This window comes from Rana temporaria, chromosome 10, assembly GCF_905171775.1.
Source record: "Rana temporaria chromosome 10, aRanTem1.1, whole genome shotgun sequence".
Lineage (NCBI taxonomy): Eukaryota > Metazoa > Chordata > Amphibia > Anura > Ranidae > Rana > Rana temporaria.
This window is the reverse complement of record NC_053498.1, coordinates 20,287,709-20,312,654: the sequence shown is the minus strand read 5'-3', so window position 1 is coordinate 20,312,654 and position 24,946 is coordinate 20,287,709. Positions and strand designations below refer to the sequence as shown.

The 24,946-nt window shown below is 45.1% G+C and overlaps 1 protein-coding gene across 1 annotated transcript in view; it reads left to right on the top strand.

Annotated features, from left to right (window-relative positions):
* Nucleotides 1-24,946, top strand: part of LOC120916394 (basal cell adhesion molecule-like) — a 77,034-nt gene that overhangs the window by 44,205 nt on the left and 7,883 nt on the right. The window contains exons 3-5 of the mRNA XM_040327348.1: nt 10,549-10,747; nt 20,162-20,304; nt 22,929-23,100. Of these exons, the coding sequence (XP_040183282.1) occupies nt 10,549-10,747; nt 20,162-20,304; nt 22,929-23,100 (514 nt within the window). The remainder of the gene's footprint in view (nt 1-10,548; nt 10,748-20,161; nt 20,305-22,928; nt 23,101-24,946) is intronic.

The following is a 24,946-nucleotide window of genomic DNA, read 5'->3' as shown; positions in this document are numbered from 1 at the left end:
TCATTTATTTAGCGCTGTGCCACAACCGCCTGCAACCACATGCAATTAACATGGTTACAGCACAGTAGTTGGGCCTTTTTAGGTTTATATATTGACATATTGCCGCCTCACCGCCTGCCAACCACCCTCTGGAAAGTGATCCACCATGGAGGGGGGCAGCAAGGGCCCGAAGTGAGTTACATCCACCCAGGGGAGGGCTGGCAACCTTAGGCCTGGGGGGCAGGTTCAGTCAATTGGCCCATTGAACCGCCGAATCAGCTCACAGGCCCATCTGGTTTTTCAATGCAGCCTTACCAGTGCAGTCAACTCCAGTGCCTATCAATGCAGCCTGATAACTGGGGCAGGTTACATGGCGTGTATGGGGGGGGGGGGGTCAGCTATGGTGTCAGGGTCTCTCACCACAGTGATCTCAGCCGGTCCCTGCCAACTTCCTAGACCAGAAAAAAAAGAAAATGGTAGCGGACAGCGGCTGCCTGCCATAAGTCAGGGCGGCCTGGGAGGCAATTGCCACCCTTCCCCCCGGGCCCAGCCCTCCCCTGCATCCACCATATTTAGGAGAATCATGGATTTTACTTACTCAGTGGCTGGAAGGAATAGCTGAGGTATAGGAGAGACAAGTGTACAGCTGATGTGTTTTTTATTTCGGTTTTTAGAAAACCATTCCTTATGGAAATGGAATTTTTAACAATACATTTGGAAAATGTAAATGCTGTATAGTCATATCGTTTTTTTTATTTTAATTTTTTTTAACAAAAGTGAAGATTTCCTTTATTTTTATTGCATATTTTTGATGTTGAATAAGTGATGGCGACATATAATTTTCTCAGATAAGAATATGTTGCCAGCACACCCTAATCTTCTGCAATTAACTCGTCTTTATTGACGCTTGTTCAGAAGTCTTACAAAAAAAGTGCCCATTTTTCTAAGACTTGCTGAACAGACGTCAATAAAAGACGAGTTGATTGCGGAGCATTAAAACCCAACTCGGTCGTGATAAACTTAACCAGGGTTAGGGTTGTTAAACCTTGCTGTGCTTCAAAAGCAAACTCCTGCCATGTAGGCTTTATTCTACATCTGTCAAACCTGCTAGTTTATGAGATGGAATTAATAGGAGCTCCCACTGTACTTCCAGGCCGATTGGATGTAAGCACTGCAGGTCTCAGCCAGATTCAGAAAGACTGGCTTAACTTTGAGCCGGCGTAGCGTATCGCATATACGCTACGCCGCCGTAAGTCAGAGAGGCAAGTGCTGTATTCACAAAGCATTTGCTTCCTAAGTTACGGCGGCGTAGCGTAAATGGGCTGGCCTAAGCGCGCCTAATTCAAATGAGGAACAGGGGGGCGTGTTTTATGTTAATGACTCGTGACCCGACGTGATTGACGTTTGTAACGAACGGCGCATATCCCAGTGTGCATTGCTCCAAAGTACGCCGCAAGGACGTATTGGTTTGGACGTGAACGTAAATTACGTCCAGCCCCATTCACAGACGACTTACGCAAACGACGTAACATTTTCAAAATTCGACGCGGGAACGACGTCCATACTTAACATTGGCTAGGCCAGCTTTTTGTTTGACTAACTTTATGCCGGAAAATGCCTTGCGTAAACGGCGTATCTTTACTGCGACGGGCAAGCGTACGTTCGTGAATAGGCGTATCTCGCTGATTTACGCATTCTAGGCGTAAATCGGCGTTCACGCCTCTACCGGCCGGCGGAACTAGACAGCTAAGATACGATGGCGCAGGCTCTCGTATCTTAGCTACATTTAAGTGTATCTCAATTTGAGAATACACTTAAATGTACGACGGCTTAGATTCAGAGTTACGACGGCGTAAACCTCTCTGAATCTAGCTAATAGACTGCAGTGTTGAGGTTGTGCCTCCCCTTCCTTATATGTTGACCCTGTCTTCCTTACCTGTTGGCCCAGCCTTCCCCACCTGTTGGCCCAGCCTTCCTTACCTGTTGGCCCTGTCTTCCTCACCTGTTGGCCCAGCCTTCCTCGCCTGTTGGCCCAGCCTTCCTCGCCTGTTGGCCCAGCCTTCCTCGCCTGTTGGCCCAGCCTTCCTCGCCTGTTGGCCCAGCCTTCCTCGCCTGTTGGCCCAGCCTTCCTCGCCTGTTGGCCCAGCCTTCCTCGCCTGTTGGCCCAGCCTTCCTCGCCTGTTGGCCCAGCCTTCCTCGCCTGTTGGCCCAGCCTTCCTCGCCTGTTGGCCCAGCCTTCCTCGCCTGTTGGCCCAGCCTTCCTCGCCTGTTGGCCCAGCCTTCCTCGCCTGTTGGCCCAGCCTTCCTCGCCTGTTGGCCCAGCCTTCCTCAACCCTTTTAACTCCAAGGAACACTTAAATTTACATTCCCGTCTCATGTAAACCCTACTAATAATTTCTATATCTGCAATTCATGGTACATTGCCTGCTGGTCAGTGGAAAGATCCCCTTACAGATAACTAAAAAGATCCTTGGTGTCAGTGGTTACTTCTACGAGAGGCAGAAATTTCTCATTGCTCAAGGTTACAATTTATTTATTTTCTTGGAGTCACCTGCCCCCCAACAACAAAGTGCATTAGGTGTCAGGAGCTAGAAGGCAGGTGGCCCAAGCCACCTTGCGTCCTCTGTTGCTAGGAGGCAGTCGGCATCATTGGTGGGGACCGCTTCTCAGGACTGACAAGTCAATAATCTTGTGTAATCTGCGGGTGGCGCCACATGTCAACCCTGAGGGTAGTACTCTTGAGTCGATCATTGACAACTGCTCATGGGCAGAATGACCAGCCCTCACTCATTCATGAATGATTGATGGTCATTCTGCCCATGCTCAACCACCAGTGAATAACTCATTTAGGGCTGCATAGCAACCTTCTTTGCAAGGACGGAGGTGGCTTAAAGAAAAGTTGACATGCCTACAGACAACATTTTACAGCTTCTGGTAGCAAAGTCCAGCGTTGATGGGCATACTTATAAATTCCATCAGTGTGCATGATATCTCTGGCAGTGGTCTCAAAACTGTGGTCTTTGGGGGCCCTATTGCTCCCACTGATACGAAGCACTATTCCTCCTACTGACAACAGTGGGGCATAATTTCTTCCACCTCCACCAATAATTAGGCACAATTTCTTCCACTGATACCAACAATGGTGCACTATGCCTCCCACTGACACCAACAATGATCCACTATTCTTCCCACTGACACCAACAGTGATGCACAATTCTTCCCACTGTTACCATTGATGGAACCCTCTTCCTCCCACTGACACCAACAATGGTTCACTATTCTTTCCACTGATACCAATGCTGGGGCACTATTCCTTCTACTGACACCAATGATGGTACCAGTGGCGGCCCGTCCATAGGGTGAGCCCGGGTGCCGCCCCCCCCCTGTAGTCATAAAAAAATAGGGCCCTTTAAGACATTAAGAATGTCGTTCTGCAGCGCCGCCCCCTCTGGCTCTCGCAAATAACATACATTCATGCATTGCATGAATGTATGTTATTGTGGCCAGCTGCCGCTGGTCTATTCGGATAGCCGGACATAGGGAGCCGGATACCTGAATAACGGCAGCTGGTTGGCTGTGCGGAAGTGCCTATCAGAGCCAGCGGCTCTGATAGGCTTTCCGAGTACAGCCCCTCGGCTCCCGGATGTCTTAACCTCGAAACGTATGGGGGCTGCGTCCCTTGGATAAGACTGACGGCCGTCTCAGCCAATTAGGGTCACTGATTCTGGTTATCGGTAACCTGATTGGCTGAAGCGTCATCGAGGGCGGGAGAGGACATTGAGGGACGTGGAAGCAAAAAGGAAAGTGCATTTTACAGGGCACAGCGGTGACAATGGGCACATAGGTGACAAAGGGCACAGTGGCATCAATGGGTACAGTGGTGACAAAGGGCATGGTGGCATCAATTAAAGAGCACAGTGACATGCACAGTGGCAACAATGGGCACAGTGGTGACAATGGGCACAGAGGCGACAAAGGGCACAGTGGCATCAATGGGTACAGTGGTGACAAAGGGCATGGTGGCATCAATTAAAGGGCACAGTGACATGCACAGTGGCAACAATGGGCACAGTGGCGACAATGGGCACAGTGGCAACAATTAAAGGGCACAGTGGCAACAATGGGCACAGTGGCGACAATTAAAGGGCACAGTGGTGACAATTGGCACAGTGGTGACAATTGAGGGGCACAGTGGCTGCGTTTGATGGCATGGCACAGTGGTGACAATTGATGGCACAGTGGCTTTGTTTGATGGCATGGCACAGTGACTGCGTTTGATGACATGACACAGTGGCTGCGTTTGATGGCATGGCTCAGTGACTGCGTTTGATGGCATGGCACAGTGGTGACAATTAATGGCACAGTGGCTGCGTTTGATGGCATGGCACAGTGGTGACAATTGATGGCACAGTGGCTGCGTTTGATGGCATGGCACAGTGGTGACAATTGATGGCACAGTGGCTGCGTTTGATGGCATGGCACAGTGGTGACAATTGATGCCACAGTGGCTGCGTTTGATGGCATGGCACAGTGGCTGCGTTTGATGGCATGGCACAGTGGTGACAATTGATGGCACAGTGGCTGCGTTTGATGGCATGGCACAGTGGTGACAATTGATGGCACAGTGGCTGCATTTGATGGGCACAGTGAGGCTGCAATTTTTTTTTTTGCGCCCCCCCCCCCAAAAAAATGTGACCACCAGCCGCCACGGGATGGGACACTATTCCTCCTCCGTCTGACTACAGATGCTATGCAATTCGATTTTCTCCCACTCACAACCCAGCTTGAGGCATTGTTTACTCCCATTGACGCTTGGACATTTTCCCCTCCCACTGGCCACAGTCCGGCCCCCGTAAATTCTGAAGGACAAAAAAGTTTAAAAAGTTTTGAGACCTGCTCTGCGATATACTTTTCTTAATAACAAGCATGACATGGCAGAAACATTGTATATACCACCACTTTCACTTTCCTGCCTTTCATAATCCTGGAAACTCCCATCTTGTACTGTTTAAAGTCATAGGAGGCAAATTGAAGAGTACAAGAGATGTGCGTGACCAGCCTGTTGGAGGAAGTGTTGTAAAGCTGATCACATGGCTTTCTTTTTCTAGAAGTTTCCTTTATCTACATGGCATCTTGCCCAAACAGGAAAATGCTTCAGTCACTAGCTTGTTTATTGTTCGCTCTGCTATGCTACGCATCGAGTTTTTGTTTTTCAGCTTTTTGTCATGGTGTTTATGGTTGGCTGGCTTTAAAGACCAAGACCTCGCCACCACCCTACAACCCTGGTGCCCAACCTGTGGCCAGGGGCCACATGCAGTCCTTCTTTGGGCAGGCTTCCAGTGGTTAAATGGCTGGTTTATTTCTTTTCTACGTTCTTAGTTTTTCTGTGCTTAGTTTTTTTTTTATGTTCTACTGTTTCTTTTATCAAGATTCTAGCTGTAGCAAAAGTAGGCTGTAGGGCAGGGGTGCCCAACCAGTGGCCCGTGGTCCGCGGAGCCCTTTGATGTGGCCCGTGACCACCTCCTCTGGGATGGAATGGAATACTGTTATTAACCACTTAAGACCCGGACCATTATGCAGGTAAAGGACCTGGCCAGTTTTTGCGATTCGGCACTGCGCCGCTTTAACTGACAATTGCGCGGTCGTGCAACGTGGCTCCCAAACAAAATTGGCGTCTTTTTTTCCCCACAAATAGAGCTTTCTTTTGGTGGTATTTGATCACCTCTGCGGTTTTTATTTTTTGCACTATAAACAAAAATAGAGCGACAATTAAAAAAAAAATTCAATTTTTTTACTTTTTGCTCTAATAAATATCCCCAAAAATATATAAAAAAAATGTTTTCCTCAGTTTAGGCCGATACGTATTCTTCTACATATTTTTGGTAAAAAAAATCGCAATAAGCGTTTTATTGATTGGTTTGCGCAAAAGTTATAGTGTTTACAAAATAGGGGATAGTTTTATGGCATTTTTATATAAAACATTTTTTTTACTAGTGGCGGCAATCATTATGGTGGACACATCGGACACTTTTGACGCATTTTTGGGACCTTAGTGCATTTTTATAGCACTTTTCGCTGTGAAAATGACAGATTACTGTGAAAATGACAATGGCAGTGAAGGGGTTAAGTAGATACGTTACACCGCCGCAATTTTTCATCGCAAGTGCCTGATTCACCAAGCACTTGCGATGAAAACCTATGCCGGCGGGCCAATTTAAATGGGCGTGTGCCATTTAAATTAGGCGCGCTCCCGCGCCGGACCTACCGCGCATGCTCCGTTTCCGAACGCCCGTCGTGCATTGCGCGCCGTGACGTCATTTCTTCGAACGGCGACGCGCGTAGCGTAATTCCGTATTCCCGGACGGCTTACGCAAACGACGTTGATTTTTAAATTTCGACGCGGGAACGACGGCCATACTTTAGACAGCAATACGCTTGCTGACTAAAGTAAGGGCACCTAAAATGACTAACTTTGCGACGGGAAACTAGACTAGCGGCGACGTAGCGAACGCGAAAATCCATCGTGAATCGCCGTAACTCCTAATTTGCATACCCGACGCTGGTTTACGAAGCAAACGGCCCCCAGCGGCGGCCGCGGTATTGCATCCTAAGATCCGACAGTGTAAAACTATTACACCTGTCGGATCTTCTGGCTATCTATGCGTAACTGATTCTATGAATCAGTCGCATAGATAGAAACAGAGATACGACGGCGTATCAGCAGATACGCCCTCGTATCTCTTTTGTGAATCTGGCCCCATGAGTCTAAAGTACGTTTTCTGTAGAATTCTAGTCACTGAATAATAGTTGCAGTCTTTTGGCGATGTCAGGGACGAGATCACCAAGAACATTGACCACAACTGGTCTACAAGCTTCTCCTCTCCATCTGACTTAAAGTGGATCAAGCATCTTTAAGCTAGTGCATTGTTGGTTCACTTACCTTTTCCTTCGATTTCCCTTCTAATTTTTGTCTTTCTTTGTCTGAACTTCTCACTTCCTGTTCTTCCTCAGTAAGCTTGCCCCCATCATCCGAGCCGTTCTGGCTGTGGGGTTAGTCAGCGTGCTCGCCCCCTCCCTTGGGACTCCATCCCTGCGGGGAGACGCTGTGTTCATCCCTGCGGGGTAGTGCCAAGGGAGGGGGCGAGCACGCTGACTAACCCCCAGCCAGAACGGCTCGGATGATGGGGGAAAGCTTACTGAGGAAGAACAGGAAGTGAGAAGTTCAGACAAAGAAAAAAAAAATTAGAAGGGAAATCGAAGGAAAAGGTAAGTGAACCAACAATGCACTAGCTTAAAGGAACCTATTTAGAAAATAAAAAACAAACCTTTACAATCCCTTTAAGTCATGACACTTAGTAATGTGTGGCACCTTTTTGAAAGATTACACTGTTGCTGTGTACTGTGACATCAGGAATGCCAAATTGCGCATTTCCCGAAAGTTCCACCTGAATGTCAGGGAATGAAAAAATCTGTGCGTCAGTGGTGTGAATGGTCCCCAAGGATAAAGGTTAAGGAGGGATTATTTAATTTGGAGAACTGAAATAAAATTGAAGCTGTAATTTGATTACCCTTCTAGCCGGCACAAACCATTGCTTGCAGCTTTTTATACTATTTGGTTTCCTCATCTCTTCATTTAGTGAGCACAAGGAAAGCTTTAAATAAAGGGGGTTAAAGCGGAGCTCAACGTGGTATTAACTAAAATAAAATATAATTTTTTTTAAATATAACAAACATGTTACACTTACCTGCTATGTGCACAGAGCAACCCGGATCCTCCTCTTCTGGGGTCCCTTGGTACTCCTGGCCCCTCTTCTGCTGAGTGCCCCCACAGCAAGCGGCTTGCTATGGGGGCACCAGAGCTGTGCCGCTGCTACATGTGTCCATTTAGACACAGAGCTGCTGCTCGGTCCCTCCCCCACCGTCTCCAGATTGGCTCACTGACTGTAATTGACAGCGAGTGATTGAAAAAGTCAGTAGAGCAATAGATTGTGTCAATAGGGCAGAGATTGTTGTCAGTAGTTTTTATTATTTTATTTGTTATTATTTTTTACAATAAATTTTTTTTTTTTTAAGTGCCCCCTTTAGGGGGCTTTGGTAAAATATCAGGGGTCTAAATGCGGAATCTGCACCACATGGGGGGGATTAGCGTGCGCTAATGCTAGCAGCATAGAAACTAGACTTGGTTAATGTAGATTGAGCGAGTTTAGTTCTGTTTTTGAGGTGCTTTTAATCACTCAGATTCTTGGTTGCATGGAAAGTGTGGCTGAATTGGTGACGGCAATGTGGTTTTAACCGGTCTGGCCACATTTTGCAAGACTTTATTTTGCATAGCTATGGTTGCACCTCCCCCTCAGTTTTCTTCCTCAGCTAATTTGATATAAACATTCGTCTAGTTCTTCTAGAAAGTGATGCCATCATGTGAAACTTGTAGCCTCTTGACTGTTGACTTGGCCCTTTTTTTCTTTCTTCTTTTTTTTCTTTTACAAAGTTTTTATTGAAAAAAAAAGAATTTCTTAGATATTTGAAGCAACTTTGATAGAACATAAAGTATGTATGAAAATATTCAGTTACATTGGAAATGTGTGTTCTTGTATACGGAGAAATGTAGTAGAAAAGATGGGCTTCATAGGCACTATTTAGAAATATGAAAAATGACTTTTAATAATTTACAGATAAATATAATTCGCAGATGTCAGTTACATCTGGTGAAGCATATAAAACACAAGAATAAGTAAAAACAAGAACAAAATGTCAGAATATGAGACCGGGTGACGGAAACCACAGGTATAAACTTAGAACGCTGATGACACTGTCGCAACAGGGCGTGGCGGTTAGAGTTGATATTGCTTGGGTCAACACCATAAAGATCTTGACAATTGTTGGAGTTGCTCAAGGGTTGCTCTACATGTTTCGTGGATCAGAGCCACTTCCTCAGGAGCATTGAGAACTACAGTGTATGAAAAACAATAAACAAAAATTACTGGATTACTGGACAAGACCAAAATATATGGGCAGAGGCAGCCGGATCCATGCAATCTCTGTGGGGTAAAATAATTTTCTGTGTAGAGCCTTAAGCAGTCCCTGACGGATACTAATTGTAACAGGATATTCCCAGATATCCTCCCAGTCCTCACTATCTAATTCAGGAACCTCTTCACACCATGCCGTTATATCTTCCAACTGTTGATCGAAAATCATTTTGGTTGTTTACTATAAATTGATTATCGGGAAGGATTGATTGGAAAATAAATTGATCAAAGAGTGTATGGCCACCATTATACTTTGTTCCAACTGGTGGCAATTTTGGTGGACGTTTGGTCTGCATGTAAATGTAGAGAACAGTATAAATTCGGGCATGTGAAAGAAGGAAAGGTAGAAACCTGAATCGATCGATCGATGGATATATATAAAGGTATAATGACATGTATACCTGCTAATTGTTTTTTGTAGAACAAAGAATTTTTCACACTGTGGCCCAGATTCACAAAGACTTACGATGGCGTATCTCCAGATACGCCGTCGTAAGTCTGAATGGCCGCCATCGTATCTATGCGCCTGATTCATAGAATCAGTTACGCATAGATTTGGCCAAGATACGAGCGGCGTAAGTCTCCTACGCCGTCGTATTTTGGGGTGCATATTTACGCTGGCCACTAGGTGGCGCTTCCGTTGATTTCCGTGTTGAATATGTAAATGAGCAAGATACGCCAATTCACGAACGTACGTACGCCCGTCGCAATTAGTTACACCGTTTATGTAAGACATACGCCAGCGTAAAGATAAAGCAGGTCTCTAGGTGGCGTAGCCCATGCAAGGTATGGACGTCGGAACAAGCGTATCTTTTTACGTCGTTTACGTAAGTTGTACGTGAATGGGGCTGTGCGTAGGTTACCTTCACGTCACAGGCATTGAGCCGGCGTATCTTTGAGCGTAAATACGACGTGATACTGAGCATGCGCGCGCATGCGCCGTTCGTTCGGCCATGCATCCACATGGGGTCACGCTTAATTTAAATACAACACACCCACAACCTGCCTACTTTGAATTACGCGCGCATACGCTGGCCGATTTACGTTACGCCGCCGTAACTTAGGACGCAAGTGCTTTGTGAATACAGCACTTGCCTCTCTAAGTAGCGGCGGCATATCTTAAATAAGATGCGCTGCGCCCGCACAGCGTAAAGCCGCCCTACGTGAATCTAGGCCTGTGTCTGTGTGTATGGGAATGTGATTTATTTTACCTAAACCTCCATCCTTGTGGTTCGTGGGCGGTTACTGTAATGACGTAATGCAGGGGTCAGCAAACCAAGGCCCACTTGTCAGGGAGTGCATGCAATGTATTCCTGCTTGCACAGGGAGTGGGCAGGGTTTAAATGTTGTGGGACCTTGAATAGGGTCCTGTAATTTCTAATGGTGCCCCTGTCTGATGCCCTCAATTTGATATAAACACCAGGTGAAAAATATTGCCCAGTCCCAGTGTCCAATGCAACACCATTTTTTTCCCACTTTCATAAAGATCTTGATATTGTTTATAAATTTATAATTTTGAGTTTTCTTTCTTCTCCATTAGTGGATGAGAAGTTGGTTTCAGCTGGACGCCAGTCGGTATCTCAGATGCTGGTTCTACAATGTCAACATTTCACGCATTGACGGTCGTTTGCTCCTTGAACTCAACGACGTTTCTGAGTGGCAGACTGGGCCATACCGCTGTGTGAGCACAGGGAATGACACCACAGAAGTATCTGAAAACTTCACTGTCCCCGTAATCTGTGAGTATAAAGATTTCTGATGATTTCTGACATCATGACTTGATGCCAATCCAAAATTTGATGGTGGTAGTTAAAGGGTCAGTCCATTCAAAATGGATTTTTTTTTTAAGAAAGTTAAGATTTCTGGGCCAGATTCACAAAGGAGATACGACGGAGTATCTCAGATACGACGGAGTATCTCTCAGAGTATCTATGCGCCTGATTCATAGAATCAGTTACGCATAGATATCCCTAAGATCCGACAGGTGTAATTGTTTTACACTGTCGGATCTTAGGATGCAGTACCGCGGCCGCCGCTGGGGGGAGTTTGCGTCGTAAACCAGCGTCGTGTATGCAAATTAGGAGTTACGGCGATCCACGACGCCGCTAGTCTAGTTTCCCGTCGCAAAGTTAGTCGTCGTTTTTGGTGCCTTAACTTTACACAGCAATCATATTGCTGTATAAAGTATGGCCGTCGTTCCCGCGTTGAAATTTAAAAATTCACGTCGTTTGCGTAAGCCGTCCGGGAATACGGAATTACGTTACGCGCGTCGCCGTTCAAAAAAATGACGTCACTTCGCGCAAAGCACGGCGGGAGTTACGAAACGGAGCATGCGCAGTAGGTCCGGTGCGGGAGCGCGCCTAATTTAAATGGCACACACCCATTTAAATTACGCGGGCTTACGCCGGAGGCCGCCGGCGTAGTTTTCATCGCAAGTGCTTTGTGAATCAGGCACTTGGGATGAAAACTTGCGGCGGTGTAACGTATCTACGATACGTTACGCCGCCGCACTTCTACCTAAATCTGGCCCTCTGTGCTGAGTTCCTGGGTCTGCATTGTTCTAATGTGTTCTTACAATCCCTGCTGGAATTTGTAGTTGTTATTATGGAAAATGTAGCTGGAGGAGCTGGAAGATGCAAGGGTAAGATGGCTGATAGGAAAAGTTGGGAAATGTATGGTGGCAAGACTTGTCGTCACTGAAGGCCACAAAAGTCATAAGAAGGCCATTGGTAACTCAGCCAAGCTGACTCCACCAGCCGGTGAAATATCACTGTTGGATATTGTAACTCTTTAACCTTTTATCCTTCGTAATTACCGTATGTACTCGAGTAAAATCCAAGTTTTTCAGCACATTTTTTGGTGCTGAAAATGCCCCCCTCGGCTTATATTCGAGTCACCTTTTTGCGCCTGATCTCCCGGAGTTTGAGGACCTGGTACTGGCCGGCCGTAGGTCACCTGGACCCCAACTTACAAGTGTGCAAAGTTTGTTGTCCGGAGAACCTACGGCTGGGGAGCACCAATTTTTCAAAGTCAGGCACCCCTTCCATAGACTCCCATATTAAACGGTCATTTCTCCGGTAACTTTGGAGACCCGTACTCGGACTTGGAACACATGTAGCCCCAGTTCTTGTCTACAAGTGACATTTGCTGTCTGGGGGACCTACGGCCGGGGAACAACATTTTTTCAAAGCCATGAACCCCTTTCTATATGCTTCCATGTTAAACGTAAGTCTAGTCATGGACACAGTGAGGCAAAATGAGGCACAGTGAGGCATGCAGATGGACACCCTAGGCTTATACTCCAGTCAATACGCTTTCCCAGTTTTTTGTGGTAAAATTAGGTGCCTCGGCTTATATTCGGGTCGGCTTATACTCGAGTATATACGGTAGCTGGCTTAAAGGATGGCTTTTCATTCTGGAGTGCAAGTTTTCACTTAATTGAGTTTCACACTAAACTTTAATTAAACGGCTGGTCCAGCCAAAGTGGTTCAGTTGTGAGCAGGGCTGTGGAGTCGGAGTCGGGGGAAATTTTGGGTACCTGAAGTCGGAGTCGGCAAACAATGCACCGACTCCGACTCCTACTAAATTTAAATTGGAATAAAAAAAAAAAAAGCAAGTTTTAATGTCCCAATTCACAAAAAGTTATAATTAATGACTTCTCTACTGTAAGAATAAAGACCAATGCATGCAGTGCCTCACGTAACCGCAAAACGAACACGTTAAGTGACCGTGAAGAAGCATGCTTTTCATGTGCTTCACTATATGGCACGCAACGCACAATTAGGAGCTGCAATACTTATACTTTCCATAGTGTTGTGTTCTGCTTTTACAGGGAACGCATGTTAGAGAACCAGTAAGTGTCCAAAAAAAAAATTCCAACAGGAGTTTTATAAAGCACTAAAAGAAGTTGAAAAGTATGATCGCTCATCAAAACTTACTGTTGAAGAAGCCATCCTGGTTTATCCAGAGATCGTTAGTGATGTGGCCAGAATAGTTACTGCAATGCCATCCACCCAAGTCGGTGTCGAAAGATTATTTTCAGCCCTAAAAATAATAAAGTCTGACTTAAGAGCCTCTATGAAAGAGGATCTGGCAGAGGCAATTCTCTTCCTTAGAACTCTACATTGAATTGATTTGCATTTGCTAAGCCTATAACTACATTTCAAGATTAATATAAACCATTTCTAGGTTTTACAGATTTTGTTTTTGGTTCATTATAGATAAGCTTTGTTTTTGTTCTAAAACAACCAAATAATGTGGTTTGTATTTTTGAACTGGTAAAGATCCTGTTCCTGATGTTTATGCCTGCTGCTACTATCCAGCCACTTGATTGTTTTCATTGTGTTTGTCTTTTGCTTAAACTGTGCAACACAGTAGACTGTTGGCTTCCCAGCCAGTAGTCCTGTGGTAAGTTGCGTTTCTTTCCCTCAAGGAATGTATAAAATACATTCGCATATTAATACAGAGGAGTCGGAGTCGGGGAGTCGGAGTCGGAAGTACATAAAACTGAGGAGTCGGAACATTTATCTACCGACTCCACAGCCCTGGTTGTGAGTGGATATTGACATGTCGGGGATGATTTACCGAAGGCAATTAAACTGTTCACTTTGCATGTGAAGTTGTCCAAGAGCTTAGTGAATGTGATGAAGCTCAGTTGACTGCCATCATCCTATTGTGTGAAAGCAAATATAAATTTATTTTTATTTTACTTGCATGGGATTGGCTTTTCTTTGTAAAGTGAAACGTAAAGAGGAGGTTCAGCCTCCTTCAGAAACAAATAAGTCAGCAGCTACAAATACTGTAGATGCTGACTTTTAATAATAGTTCACTCACCTGTACAGGAAACCAGAGGTGTCTTCATCCCAGCCAATGTTTCCATCGGCACTTGGGTGCTGCCGCCGCCATTGCTTGTAAGGTAAACCGGCTGTGAAGCCTTTCGGCTTCACAGCTGGACCTCTACTGCGCAATGTGCGAAGAGCGCTGTACTTTGTAAATGGAAGCTGGAGGGAGGCCGAACTTCTGCGGTGAGATTACCCAAACGTGGGAGCAGGTACCTGTCAAAAACCGGTACCCGCTTCCCCCTCCCACCAGAAAGGTGCCAAATATGGCACCAGATGGGGGGGGGGCAGATAAGCAGAGCTTCCACTTCTGGGTGGAGCTCCGCTTTAATATCATTGATTATTCTTTGGGGCAACTTCCCTTGCAAAGTGAGCAGCCTGTTTGCCTTCAGTAAATCAGGCACCTCATGGCTTTTTGCATGTTTTGGGTACCCCAGTGCCCGAGTTCCAGCGTTTAAGCGCTCTGAATCGGGATGGGGGAACAGTTAGTTAAGCTTACCATTCCCAGGATCACTTGGAAAAGGTGGTCCTGGGCACGGTTCACTTTAGAACTCTTAGATCACTGAGCACAGACACAGGGATCACTGTTGTCTGGTTGGCAGAGGTGATGATGTTATTGTGCCTGGGAACACTTTCTTAAAGCCCAGTGTGAGTGTAGACCACCAAGGGATTGTGGTGGGGGACAGTCAAATTTGGGCACATTCAGTTCAACCATGAGTTAGGTTTAGGGTTCCCCATTGAAGAATAAGGCTGGGATTCGGGAATTGGAACAGGGACCTCCCCCAGAGGTCAAAGGTCAGAAGGCAGGTTCCCAGAGGTCAAAGGTCACAGGGGCATGGCTGACCCACCCCCACCAAAGTGTACCGCCTATCCCAACTAAGTCGGGGAATAAACAAGTCGGGGAAAGCGTTTAGTGTGTAGTGAGTGCTCCCTCAGTCTCATTGTTTATCAATCTACACCACTTGTAATGGTCAATGGGCACGACTAATGAGCTAGAAACTTGGATGCACTTATCTTACTGAGAACTGTGGGTGGCAGGACATCCAACCATTCCTTTATAGGGATGCAGCATTATGAAAATTTACAAACAGGCACTGAGGATTGCAGAAGTGGAGGAGGCTGAGCTGTATGACGTGTAGTGGCTTGGACTGGAAAGTCCTACATTTCTAGAAGTCCCTTTTAATTTCCTTGTAAAGATTTTTGGGGAATCCCTTTATTTATTTCCTCCCTGGAGATTTTAGATAAGAAAGAAATGTAACAAGATAATACATTTATGGTCAGCCATCGCTCGGCCTGGTCTCTGGTGCACATCCTAGATTTACTGCTAGGTGCCCTGGCCCCCTAGCTCAGAGACTAGCATGTTGATGAAGGGGGAACCAGGGAGGGCAAAATATGGGGTTGTCAATTTACCCAATTATAAACTCTTAAACCTTTGAGTATATTACTAGAATTGTTTGTATTCTAAAAAAAAAATTGCCATAAGGGAATGAGATTTCCTCAAGCAGGTAGACACATTGGCAGACTGTGCTCCATCTGTGAATATAAGGAAATGTAAAATCTTATAAACTACAGATATTCAAGACGGCCCATATTTCAAGATTTATGGACATGGTTATGGGTTATATAAGGCTACTTCTAATCACAAGAAGTACATTGCTGAATTTTAATCCTTGGAGCTATCTGATAGCTTTGGGTATTGAGGAGGAATTTTCTTTTGTCAGTAGATCGAATTGGATCAACCCTACTGAATACCTTTTGGGATGCATTGAAATACCTGTTGCATACTTACCGTATATATTTTTCTGACCCAGGTTTCTGAGACACAGCTAACCATGGCCACAGTCAAGCTAACCACGGCCACAGTCAAGCCCACCTATGGACCAATTGGTCCTATCCAGGCCAACTAATTACCAGAGTAGCCTACCCAAACAACAACTCTAACGCCCACTCGTGGCCTCCGATCACTGTAATAAATACTTGCACAGTAACACAAATAAAGGGGACGCTGTGACAAGGTCTAGGGCACGTCATCATCAGGATGGTGGTCCAAGATCGCTGCAAAAAAATAAATAATAAAAATGCTATAAATCGATCCCCTATTTTGTAGCCGCTATAACTTTTTTGTTCAAACCAATCAATAAACGCTTATTGCGATTTTTTTTTTTTTTTAACCAAAAATATGTAGAAGAATACATATCAGCCTAAACTGAGGACAATTAAAAAAAAAAAAAAAATTGGATATTTATTATAGCAAAAAGTACAAAATATTGTGTTTTTTTTTTCAAACTTGTCCCTCTTCTTTTGTTTATAGCGTAATAAATAAAAACTGCAGAGGTGATCAAATACCAAAATAAAGCTCTATTTGTGGGGAAAAAATTATAAAAATTTCATTTGGGTACAGCATCGCACGACCGCGTAATTGTCAGGTAATGCGACGCAGTGCCGTATCATAAAAAAATGGCCCGTTCATTGGGCAGCCAAATCCTCTGGAGCTGAAGTGGTTAATAAAATCAACGCATGTATGGCCACAATTAGACCTTAAAGCGAATGTCCAAACTAGGGTGCCCACGTGTCCCGGATTGCCCGGGATTGTCCCGCAATTTTCATTTGTGTCCCGGGCACCTTCATTCCGGGACAATACAATGTCCCGGAATGAAATGAGGACACACAGCCACCCAAATAGACAATTGCCAAACTGGTTGCTAGGGCCGCCCCGCCTGGCGTCTAGCAATCAGTGACGCCACATTCGCAGAGTCTCAGAGCGAGGCCGAGAGGAGCAAGTGCTGCCCTGCGCTCCCAGTCCACCCACCTCCTCTCTTTCTCTGACCGCGTCAGGAGCACCTCCTGATTCCTCCAGGCTTCCGTGACCTCCCAGCAGGCAGCGGCATTCTGTAATGCTGGCTGGCTTAGGTCTATGGTTTGGCTGTCCGTCCCGACTCCCACAGCGCATTGCCCGAGCGACCCGACTGCCCGAGGGAGGACCCCCAGCCTGGACCAGGGAACAAGGACAGGTGCTCAACCGCCTCCACCAGACCAGTCCAGATTAGAAGGTGAGCAAATGGAACCTGATTGGAGCAGGTCAGGTGACAAGTCGGGGCACTGGGGCTGGGGACAGCACAGTAATAAAATGAGTCTTACAAAGTGGGGCCCTGCCCTTGGGGGCAATAAAAAATGAAGCTGACAAGTGGGGGCAATAAAATGAGGCTAAGGCCCCGTACACACGACCGAGTTTCTCGGCAGAATTCAGCCAGAAACTCGATCGGAGCTGAATTCTGCCGAGAAACCCGGGCGGGTGTACACTTTTGGCCGAGGAAACCGACGAGGATCTCGGCAAGGAAATAGAGAACATGTTCTCTATTTCCTCGTTGTTCAACGGGAAATTTCGGCTCGCCGAGATCCTCGGCGGCTTCACAAGGAACTCGACGAGCAAAACGATGTGTTTTGCCCGTCGAGTTCCTCGGACGTGTGTACGAGGCCTGACACGTGGGGGCAATAAAAAATGAGGCTGACAAATGGGGGCAATAAAATGAGGCTGACACGTGGGTGCAAAAAAATGAGGCTGACAAGTGGGGGCAATAAAAAAATATATATGTAAAAAATGTATACCACCTGTCTAAACTGGTGACCACTGTTTGCTTTTCCAAAAATTTACAAAAAAAGTATCAAAAATCATCTTTTGGGCTGGCGCCAGAGCGTGCGCAGGGGAGGCTTGGGCGTGCGTTGGACTCAGGGGTGTCCCTGAATGGCAGTTCGGAAATGTGGTCAACCTAGTCCAAACAATACTTTTTTCCCCATATAAATGCAGGTTTGTGTGAATGAGGCCTAAGACCTGTTTAGGCCTTGAAGGAGGGCCTGTGTTATAAAATGACATTGCTGATATTTCTTTGACAGAAACTGAGAATTTTCAGAGGCCGGAGAACTCTTCTTTTAGGGAATAATGTTAGTCTTGGATCATTTGACAAAAAAAGTAAAGCGATATCGGGCTTAGGATTGTTGTTTTTGTTTGGAATGTTTGTCTTCTGTTCTTTATAATGCCAGGAGTGATGGATGTGCCGCGATGGCCCAGATATACAGAGAACCCCAGCGACCTCTATCAGGGGGGGTATAGTGTTCTTATAGCGTATCTAGCCGTCTAAGTGCTTAGCGGGGGAAAAGCGGCTCCCTCAGAACACCTCACAGGGCCGTACATCGCAGGCCGCATCTTTCATCTAAAGGGCACAGGGAGGCCCGGGAACGTGATGAACACAACAATACACCAAATGAAAGCAGCGGGAGACAGAGAATAATATCACGGGGGGCGATCACAAAATGTCACTAAGCCCCACAAAGAGCCACAGGAAATACATCAAATATTGAGATGGAGCCGCGTGTATAATGAGCGTCTGAGCGGGGCCGACGCTCTGATCGCGTCTCCAGAAACATGCTCGCCCGGGAGGGATCAGTCACAGAGTGACAGGATGATGAGCGGATCGAACGCATACGAGAAAAGCAATTAGCTGAGTGGATTCTGTTTATTTTCTGCTATAAAATTTTCATCTGTCAGAGTGTCTGGCGGGAAGAAATGTGGGTTGCCCCTAGCAACTCATCAACTCCATGGCGGTCGGGGACGACAAGTGTTTTTTATTTTTTTTATTTCCCCTTGGGCTTCGGGGAAACATTGGGACGGGCTGTTATGATTTATTTCACTTATTGATTTAACGCTTTCCGCCGCAGCCGTTTGCGGAGAACGCTGAACCGCTCACGTCGGTGCCTCTGCCGCGAAAGAGCTTGCAATCTATTTTTATTACCACAGTAAGAAATTAAAAAATAAATTAACTAAAGTTATTAAAAGTGTGAGAACAAAAACGTGGGCAAACCAAACGTCTATACCATCCCTAGAGGGATGTGCCTTCACTTCCTGTCTCTGAGACACGGGGACAGGAAGTGAGTGGAAATCTCCCTAATTGTGACACAGGCACAAAAATAAAACTTAGCAGAGCTGCTTACCATTCCCTAGTTTGTCCAACATTAGCCTAAAAAAAATGGCTGATTTGGCGCTTCGAAGTGGAACAAAACTCTGTCAACGCTAACTACCGTATATACTCGAGTATAAGTCGAGTTTTTCAGCACATTTTTTTGTGCTGAAAATGCCCCCCCCCCCCCCCCCCGGCTTATTCTCAAGTCACCTTTTTGTGCCTGATCTCCCGGAATTTGGGGACCCGGTACCGGCCGGCCGTAGGTCCCCTGGACCCCAAACTTGGAACACATGTAGCACCACTCTACAAGTGTGCAAAGTTTTCTGTCTGGGTGACCTACAGCCGGGAAGCACCGATTTTTTTCAAAGCCCGGCACCCCTATATACTCCCATGTTAAATGTAAGTCTAGGCATGGGCACAGTGAGGCATGGACACAGTGAGGCATGCACATGGACACAGTGAGGCATACAGATGGACAGCCTAGGCTTATACTCGCGTCAATACGTTTTCCCAGTTTTTTGTGGTAAAATTAGGTGCCTCGGCTTATATTCGGGTTGGCTTATACTCGAGTATATACGGTATATTTAATCATTATACTGCTAGTATTATAAAATAGATAGGAAAGTAATTATATTTACTTGTTTTAATTTTTATTTATTTATTCAGTTGTTTCCTGGTTTCTGGCCTAGGCCAAAATGATGTCCTACACCCCAGGAGTCTTCATGGGCGTTTTGCTTTCATCTTTAGGACGGCTTTCTCAGTTAAAGTGGAACTTCAGTAATTTTTTCATCTTCCCATCTATTAAATCTTCTGCCCTTTTTGTTTTAGCTTTGGATAGTAAACGAAGTCGCGTCCCATTCTATGCAATAGAACCGTTCTAATAGGAGCAACGCAAGTCGCTCCGACTTAGAAAAAGGTTCTTGTACGACTTTGGGGGCGGCTTGGGGCGATTTGCATTGACTTCTATATAGAAGTCATTTTGCTAATCGCCTCTGAAGTCGTCTTCAGAACGACTTGCAGAGTCACCCCCAAAGTCGTGCCGCCGCAGTGTGAACCGGCTCTTAGAATCCCTGACATGTTTTTATTGTTGTCTGGGGAGATTTCTATCAGTTCATTTTGGTGACCATCCTATCTAGTATATGAAGTGATGGAAAATCCCACATATTTAAAGACTTCCATTCAGTCTTGAAAATGAGTACAGACTCCTGTCCTGTACTAAAAATGGCTCACTCTGATTTCACTGCAAAAAAAAAACAATTCAAAATAACAAGTGACTTGAATGTGTTTCTATGTGTCGGATTGTCGATTTAGTGCTTTGCTGTCTTGTCTTACATTTATTTGTGTTCTTTCCAATCTGCAGATCTGCAGGACATCTACTTCCAGAAGATGCACTCCTGGTACACCAGTATGTCTGAAGTCTTGTATGCAGAGGAGGGCTCTACGGTGGAGGTGAAGTGTGCCGCAGCATCCTCCCGCCAGCCATTCTATGAGTGGAGCCAGGAGGTGAGTGAGGGCCTCTAAATAGGAGTAACAATGAGCATCAACCATAGAGGCCAGACAGGTTTTCGTTTATCGGGTCATTGGGATAAGTCAAAGATGATGATTCTGGTTGTCAACTGCTCTTCTACTTGTGTATAAATAGAAAGAAAGAGCCGTAGATATTTTGCAGAGAGGACTCTCTGTCCTGGTACCCAAAAATGTTCTACTACATCTACTGCTAAGGTGCTACATCTAAGGTGGCTTAACAGGAAAAGGAGATGCACCAAATGCTATTGGACTCATGGCCCACCGAGGGTCAAATTACAATCCTGAATGCTTGTTTTTTTGGCCCTTGAACTAATGGAGGCTGCATTACTAGTGTGTTTATTAAAGAGCTCCTTCAGAACTGTTGGCATGGCCATAAGTATATGGACCCCCCTCCAAATTATTGAGTTCTGGTGTTTCCAATGAGTGGAAGTGTTTTAGACAATTGTGCTCTTCCAACCTTGTACCAGTTTGGTGAAGGCCCATCTCTGTTCCACCATGTCTTTACCCCAGTACCAGTTTGGTGAAGGCCCTTTTCTGTTTCACCATGACTTTAGTGAAGGTTCTTCCCTGTTTCACTATGTCTTCACCTCATATCAGTTTGGTGAAGACCCTTTTCTGTTCCACCATGACTTTACCCCTGTACCAGTTTGGTGAAGGCCCATCTCTGGTCCACCATTTCTTCACCCCAGTACCAGCTTGGTGAAGGCCTTTTTCTGTTCCACCATGACTTTACCCCTGTACCAGTTTGGTGAAGGCCCATCTCTGTTCCACCATGTTTCCCCCCCCCCCATATCAGTTTAGAGAAGGCCTTTTTCTGTTACACCATGACTTTAGTGAAGGCTCTTCTCTGTTTCACCATGTCTTCACCCCATATCAGTTTGGTGAAGGCCTTTTTCTGTTTCACCATGACTTTACCCCTGTACCAGTTTGGTGAAGGCCCATCTCTGTTCCACCCTGTCTTCACCCAAGTACCAGTTTAGTTTTTCTGTATCGCCATGACTTTACTACTCTTCTACTAATTCGGAAAAGGTCCTTCGCTGTTCCACCATCTCTTTAACCCAGTGCACAAAGCCAGCTCCATATAGACATGGTTTGATGTGAAGGAGCAGGAGTTTCTTGCAGAAAGCCCTGACCTCAACCCTACTGAACACCTTGGAGATGAATTGGAACGTTGATTATGAACAGGCCTAAGGCTTGGCCATACACCGTGTGAATTTCAGCCAGTTCCCAAGGTAGCGGCCAATTTGCTCAGTGAGTGACCCTGCCAGTCCCAGTCCAGAAACTTTTTGATAAAAGTAGATCATTCGATGGAAGCTGAATAGAAATTTTTCAGCCAAACAGCAGCTGCATCGCTGTTTGGGTATTTTAACAGCTGTCAGGGCCAGCTGTTAAAGTACAGTAGCTGCAGTGGGGAATTTGTTCATCCTCGCTGTATAAAATGGATGGATTGTTTTAGTTTTTTTTCAATTCAGTCTGAGACTGAACAAGAAAACTATCAGTATATGACCAACTTAAGGTGATTGGTCAGCGCCATACCTGAAATTCAGCTTTGATTACCTTTTGTAGCCAAGACGTAGGAATGTGCAACTTTGTACACTGTCAAAATGGCAAATTCGTCATGGGGTTAGCTATAGAGTTATAGTCTGTCAGTAACCATGAATCAGACCAAGACAGAAGTACAGTTAAATCACACTTGTTTAATAATAATAATAATAATAAAAAGATAAACAGAGTAAGCATAGTCAAAACATATAATGTGAAAAATCACTGTGCACTAATTAAGGACATATTAGTAATTCACAGTTTATGGAGTGTTCTCCCTGATTAGTTTTCTTTGTACGTTTTATCACCTTTTAAGTTAATATTAGCGCATCTATATTTTATATGTTTCATAGTCAAAACATAGCCACAGTTCAGGAACCAGATCGGATAGTTAGCCAAGCCAAATGTCAGAGAGCCAGAGAAGAACGTGTAGAACAGCAAGCATCATCAGGAGCCAGAAGGAACATCAGCCAAGCAAGTCTTCAACAGGAACGCAGGAGATAGTCTCTGTGATGTTGACCAAGGCAAAGGCAGAGAGCAACTGAGCTGGACGGCTTAAAGGGGTTGTAAAACTTTGTGTTTTTTCACCTTCATGCATCCTATGCATTACGCCTGCAAGCTTGGGAGAGCACTTCCTAGAAGGGGGTTAGCTCTTGCGGGGAGGAGCCGAGACAGCTGCCGAGGACCCCAGAAGACGAGGATCGGGGCCACTCTGTGCAAAACAAACTGCACAGTGGAGGTAAGTATGACATGTTTGTTATTTAAAAAAAAAATACCTTTACATCCCCATTAAGTAGGCAGGACTGACGAGCAGGATCATCAACAGGTGAGTCGCTATGGAGAGATAAGAGCTGGCAATTATCCGACAGCTGAGCGGCCAGCTCAGGGAAGCAAGGGCCAAGCCCTGACATAGCCAAAGACGCACACTGAGCTGCTAAATTTGGTCTGGGCATCTAAATTTTAGTTACCTGTGGTCGCAAAAGGGTTAACAGGAGTATGTCTATAATAGGCCTGTGCAGCTGTATAATATCTTTTTTTTTTTTTCCTTTTCCTTGTAGGATAGTGACTGGATTTTGCCCTCTGACACTCTCACCATCACAAATGTTGATGAAAGCTCTGAAGGAACGTACCTGTGCCAAGCTCGTCATCCAGATATGTACAGTCTGGTCAAGACAAGATCCTTTGAGCTCCGTGTGACCCCCAGGGATCCTGATATGTTCAGGATTGTAGGTGAGCAATACAACTTTCTATTGAGCTATTGACCGGTGCCATACAGCCCAGGCCCACATCAGTGCATGTACAGCATACAGGCCCCCATGTACTTTTGTTCTGAACAGAGCTTGTCATGAGTACACATAGCTATGATAGTAACATTAAAGAAGAAGTCTGGGTATGGATATTTTTACATATTTACATTGATCCAACTTGTACCAATGATACTCTGCTTATACCGTACCTGTGGGATCATTATAGAACTTTCTCAACCAGGATTCTATGGAACCCTAGGGTTCCTCAAAACGTTGCTGGGGGTTCCTTGAGCAATGAGTAATTTCTGTCTAGTGACCACTGACACCAATGATCTTTTTAGCTTTCTGTAAGAAGAAAGTGGGGGGGGTTCTTCCAATGATCACAAATGGAAGTAGGCTGCCTGGGATAGCTGGACGCCATTAAAACACATTCCTGTCCAATTGCTTCACCAACCATCTGCTGGAAAAACTGACACTGATGCTTATTTGAAGTTGTCTACTAAGGGTAATGCTCGATATTGAACCGAGCACTACCATTTCCCTTCTAACATCCAATTTCCAAATTTAAAATTCTTGTGAGTATACCATCCAGCATCCATACGAATTTCCCCCTTTTGGGTCCACCATTCAAGTCTAGCGATCGCTTGTCATAAACTTTCAAGTGAGATTCGGGTCCAATGGATGTATTGGCTCGGACTTATCGGGTTTTTGGGGTCAAGTGTACGCTCCACTCAGTAGCTCCCCCTTTTGGTTTCCATCTGCAGTCTGGAGGCTATATGCATCGGCCTACCCCGATCATAAAAAATCTCTACACCACTTGCTCCTGACGAAGAGGATTTAAGTCAAAAAGCTCGAAACGTGTAGAGCTTCACCATGTATATGTATACAAGAGTGTTTTATAATGAAGTGGTTTTATCTATGGTTTTATACATAGATAAAGATAAAGACATCAATTTATAGGCAGTTTCTTTGATAAAAGACACTTATGTATTGTTCTTTTTAGATTTTGTAATAAATTCAATTTTTTTTATAACTTTTGGTTTACATACGTAATTTGGTAGAGTCATTGCCTCTTTAAAGTCCCGTCAGAGGGTTTCTATATTTTTTATCTGATGTACTATTAGGGATGTTGGCAATTTCTCTCACTTCCCACCCGAGCTGAACTGCTCTCTATCACAAATGTAAGAAACATTCTTCCAAGTAATCATCACACTAATGTACCATGAGCTGTAGATATAATTATTATTAGCAGGGGTTCCCTGAGACTGGAGAGCCATTTTAAAAGTCATTCTGTATTAAGAAGGTTGATATAGTTTGGTTGAGGAGCTCAAAATCCTGATAGTAGACACTACTACAACACAGATCCCTGCTAGCTTCCCAGTCAGCCATTGTACATTAGTGCTTTTCAGAGAATGCCTTGCATTTTCTCAATGAATCGAAAGCATTCTCTGGTCCAATCCAGAGAACGCTTTGTATTCATTGAAACAATGCAAAACAATCTCTGAATGGCTACGGTGTCGAGCAGCTGACTACTTGTGTTCACCATGCAGCAGACAGCTGTTCAGCATGGGACCTAGAAGCTAGTGGCCATCAAAGAAGTTGCCGTGTCTACTACAGGGGTTTTCAGCTCATCTCTCTGTGTAGACTGTTGACATGCTAATTGAGTCTGGTACAGGATCTCCCATGATGTATACTAAATACTGTTTTGTGTGTGGAATGGAACTTGTCAAGCTGTATGCGGAGACAGAACATCTGTCTAAAGATGTGGATTGAGGGGAATTCATTGTGTGATGGTGTTTTGTTTGAATTCTGTTAATGAAGGAATGTGA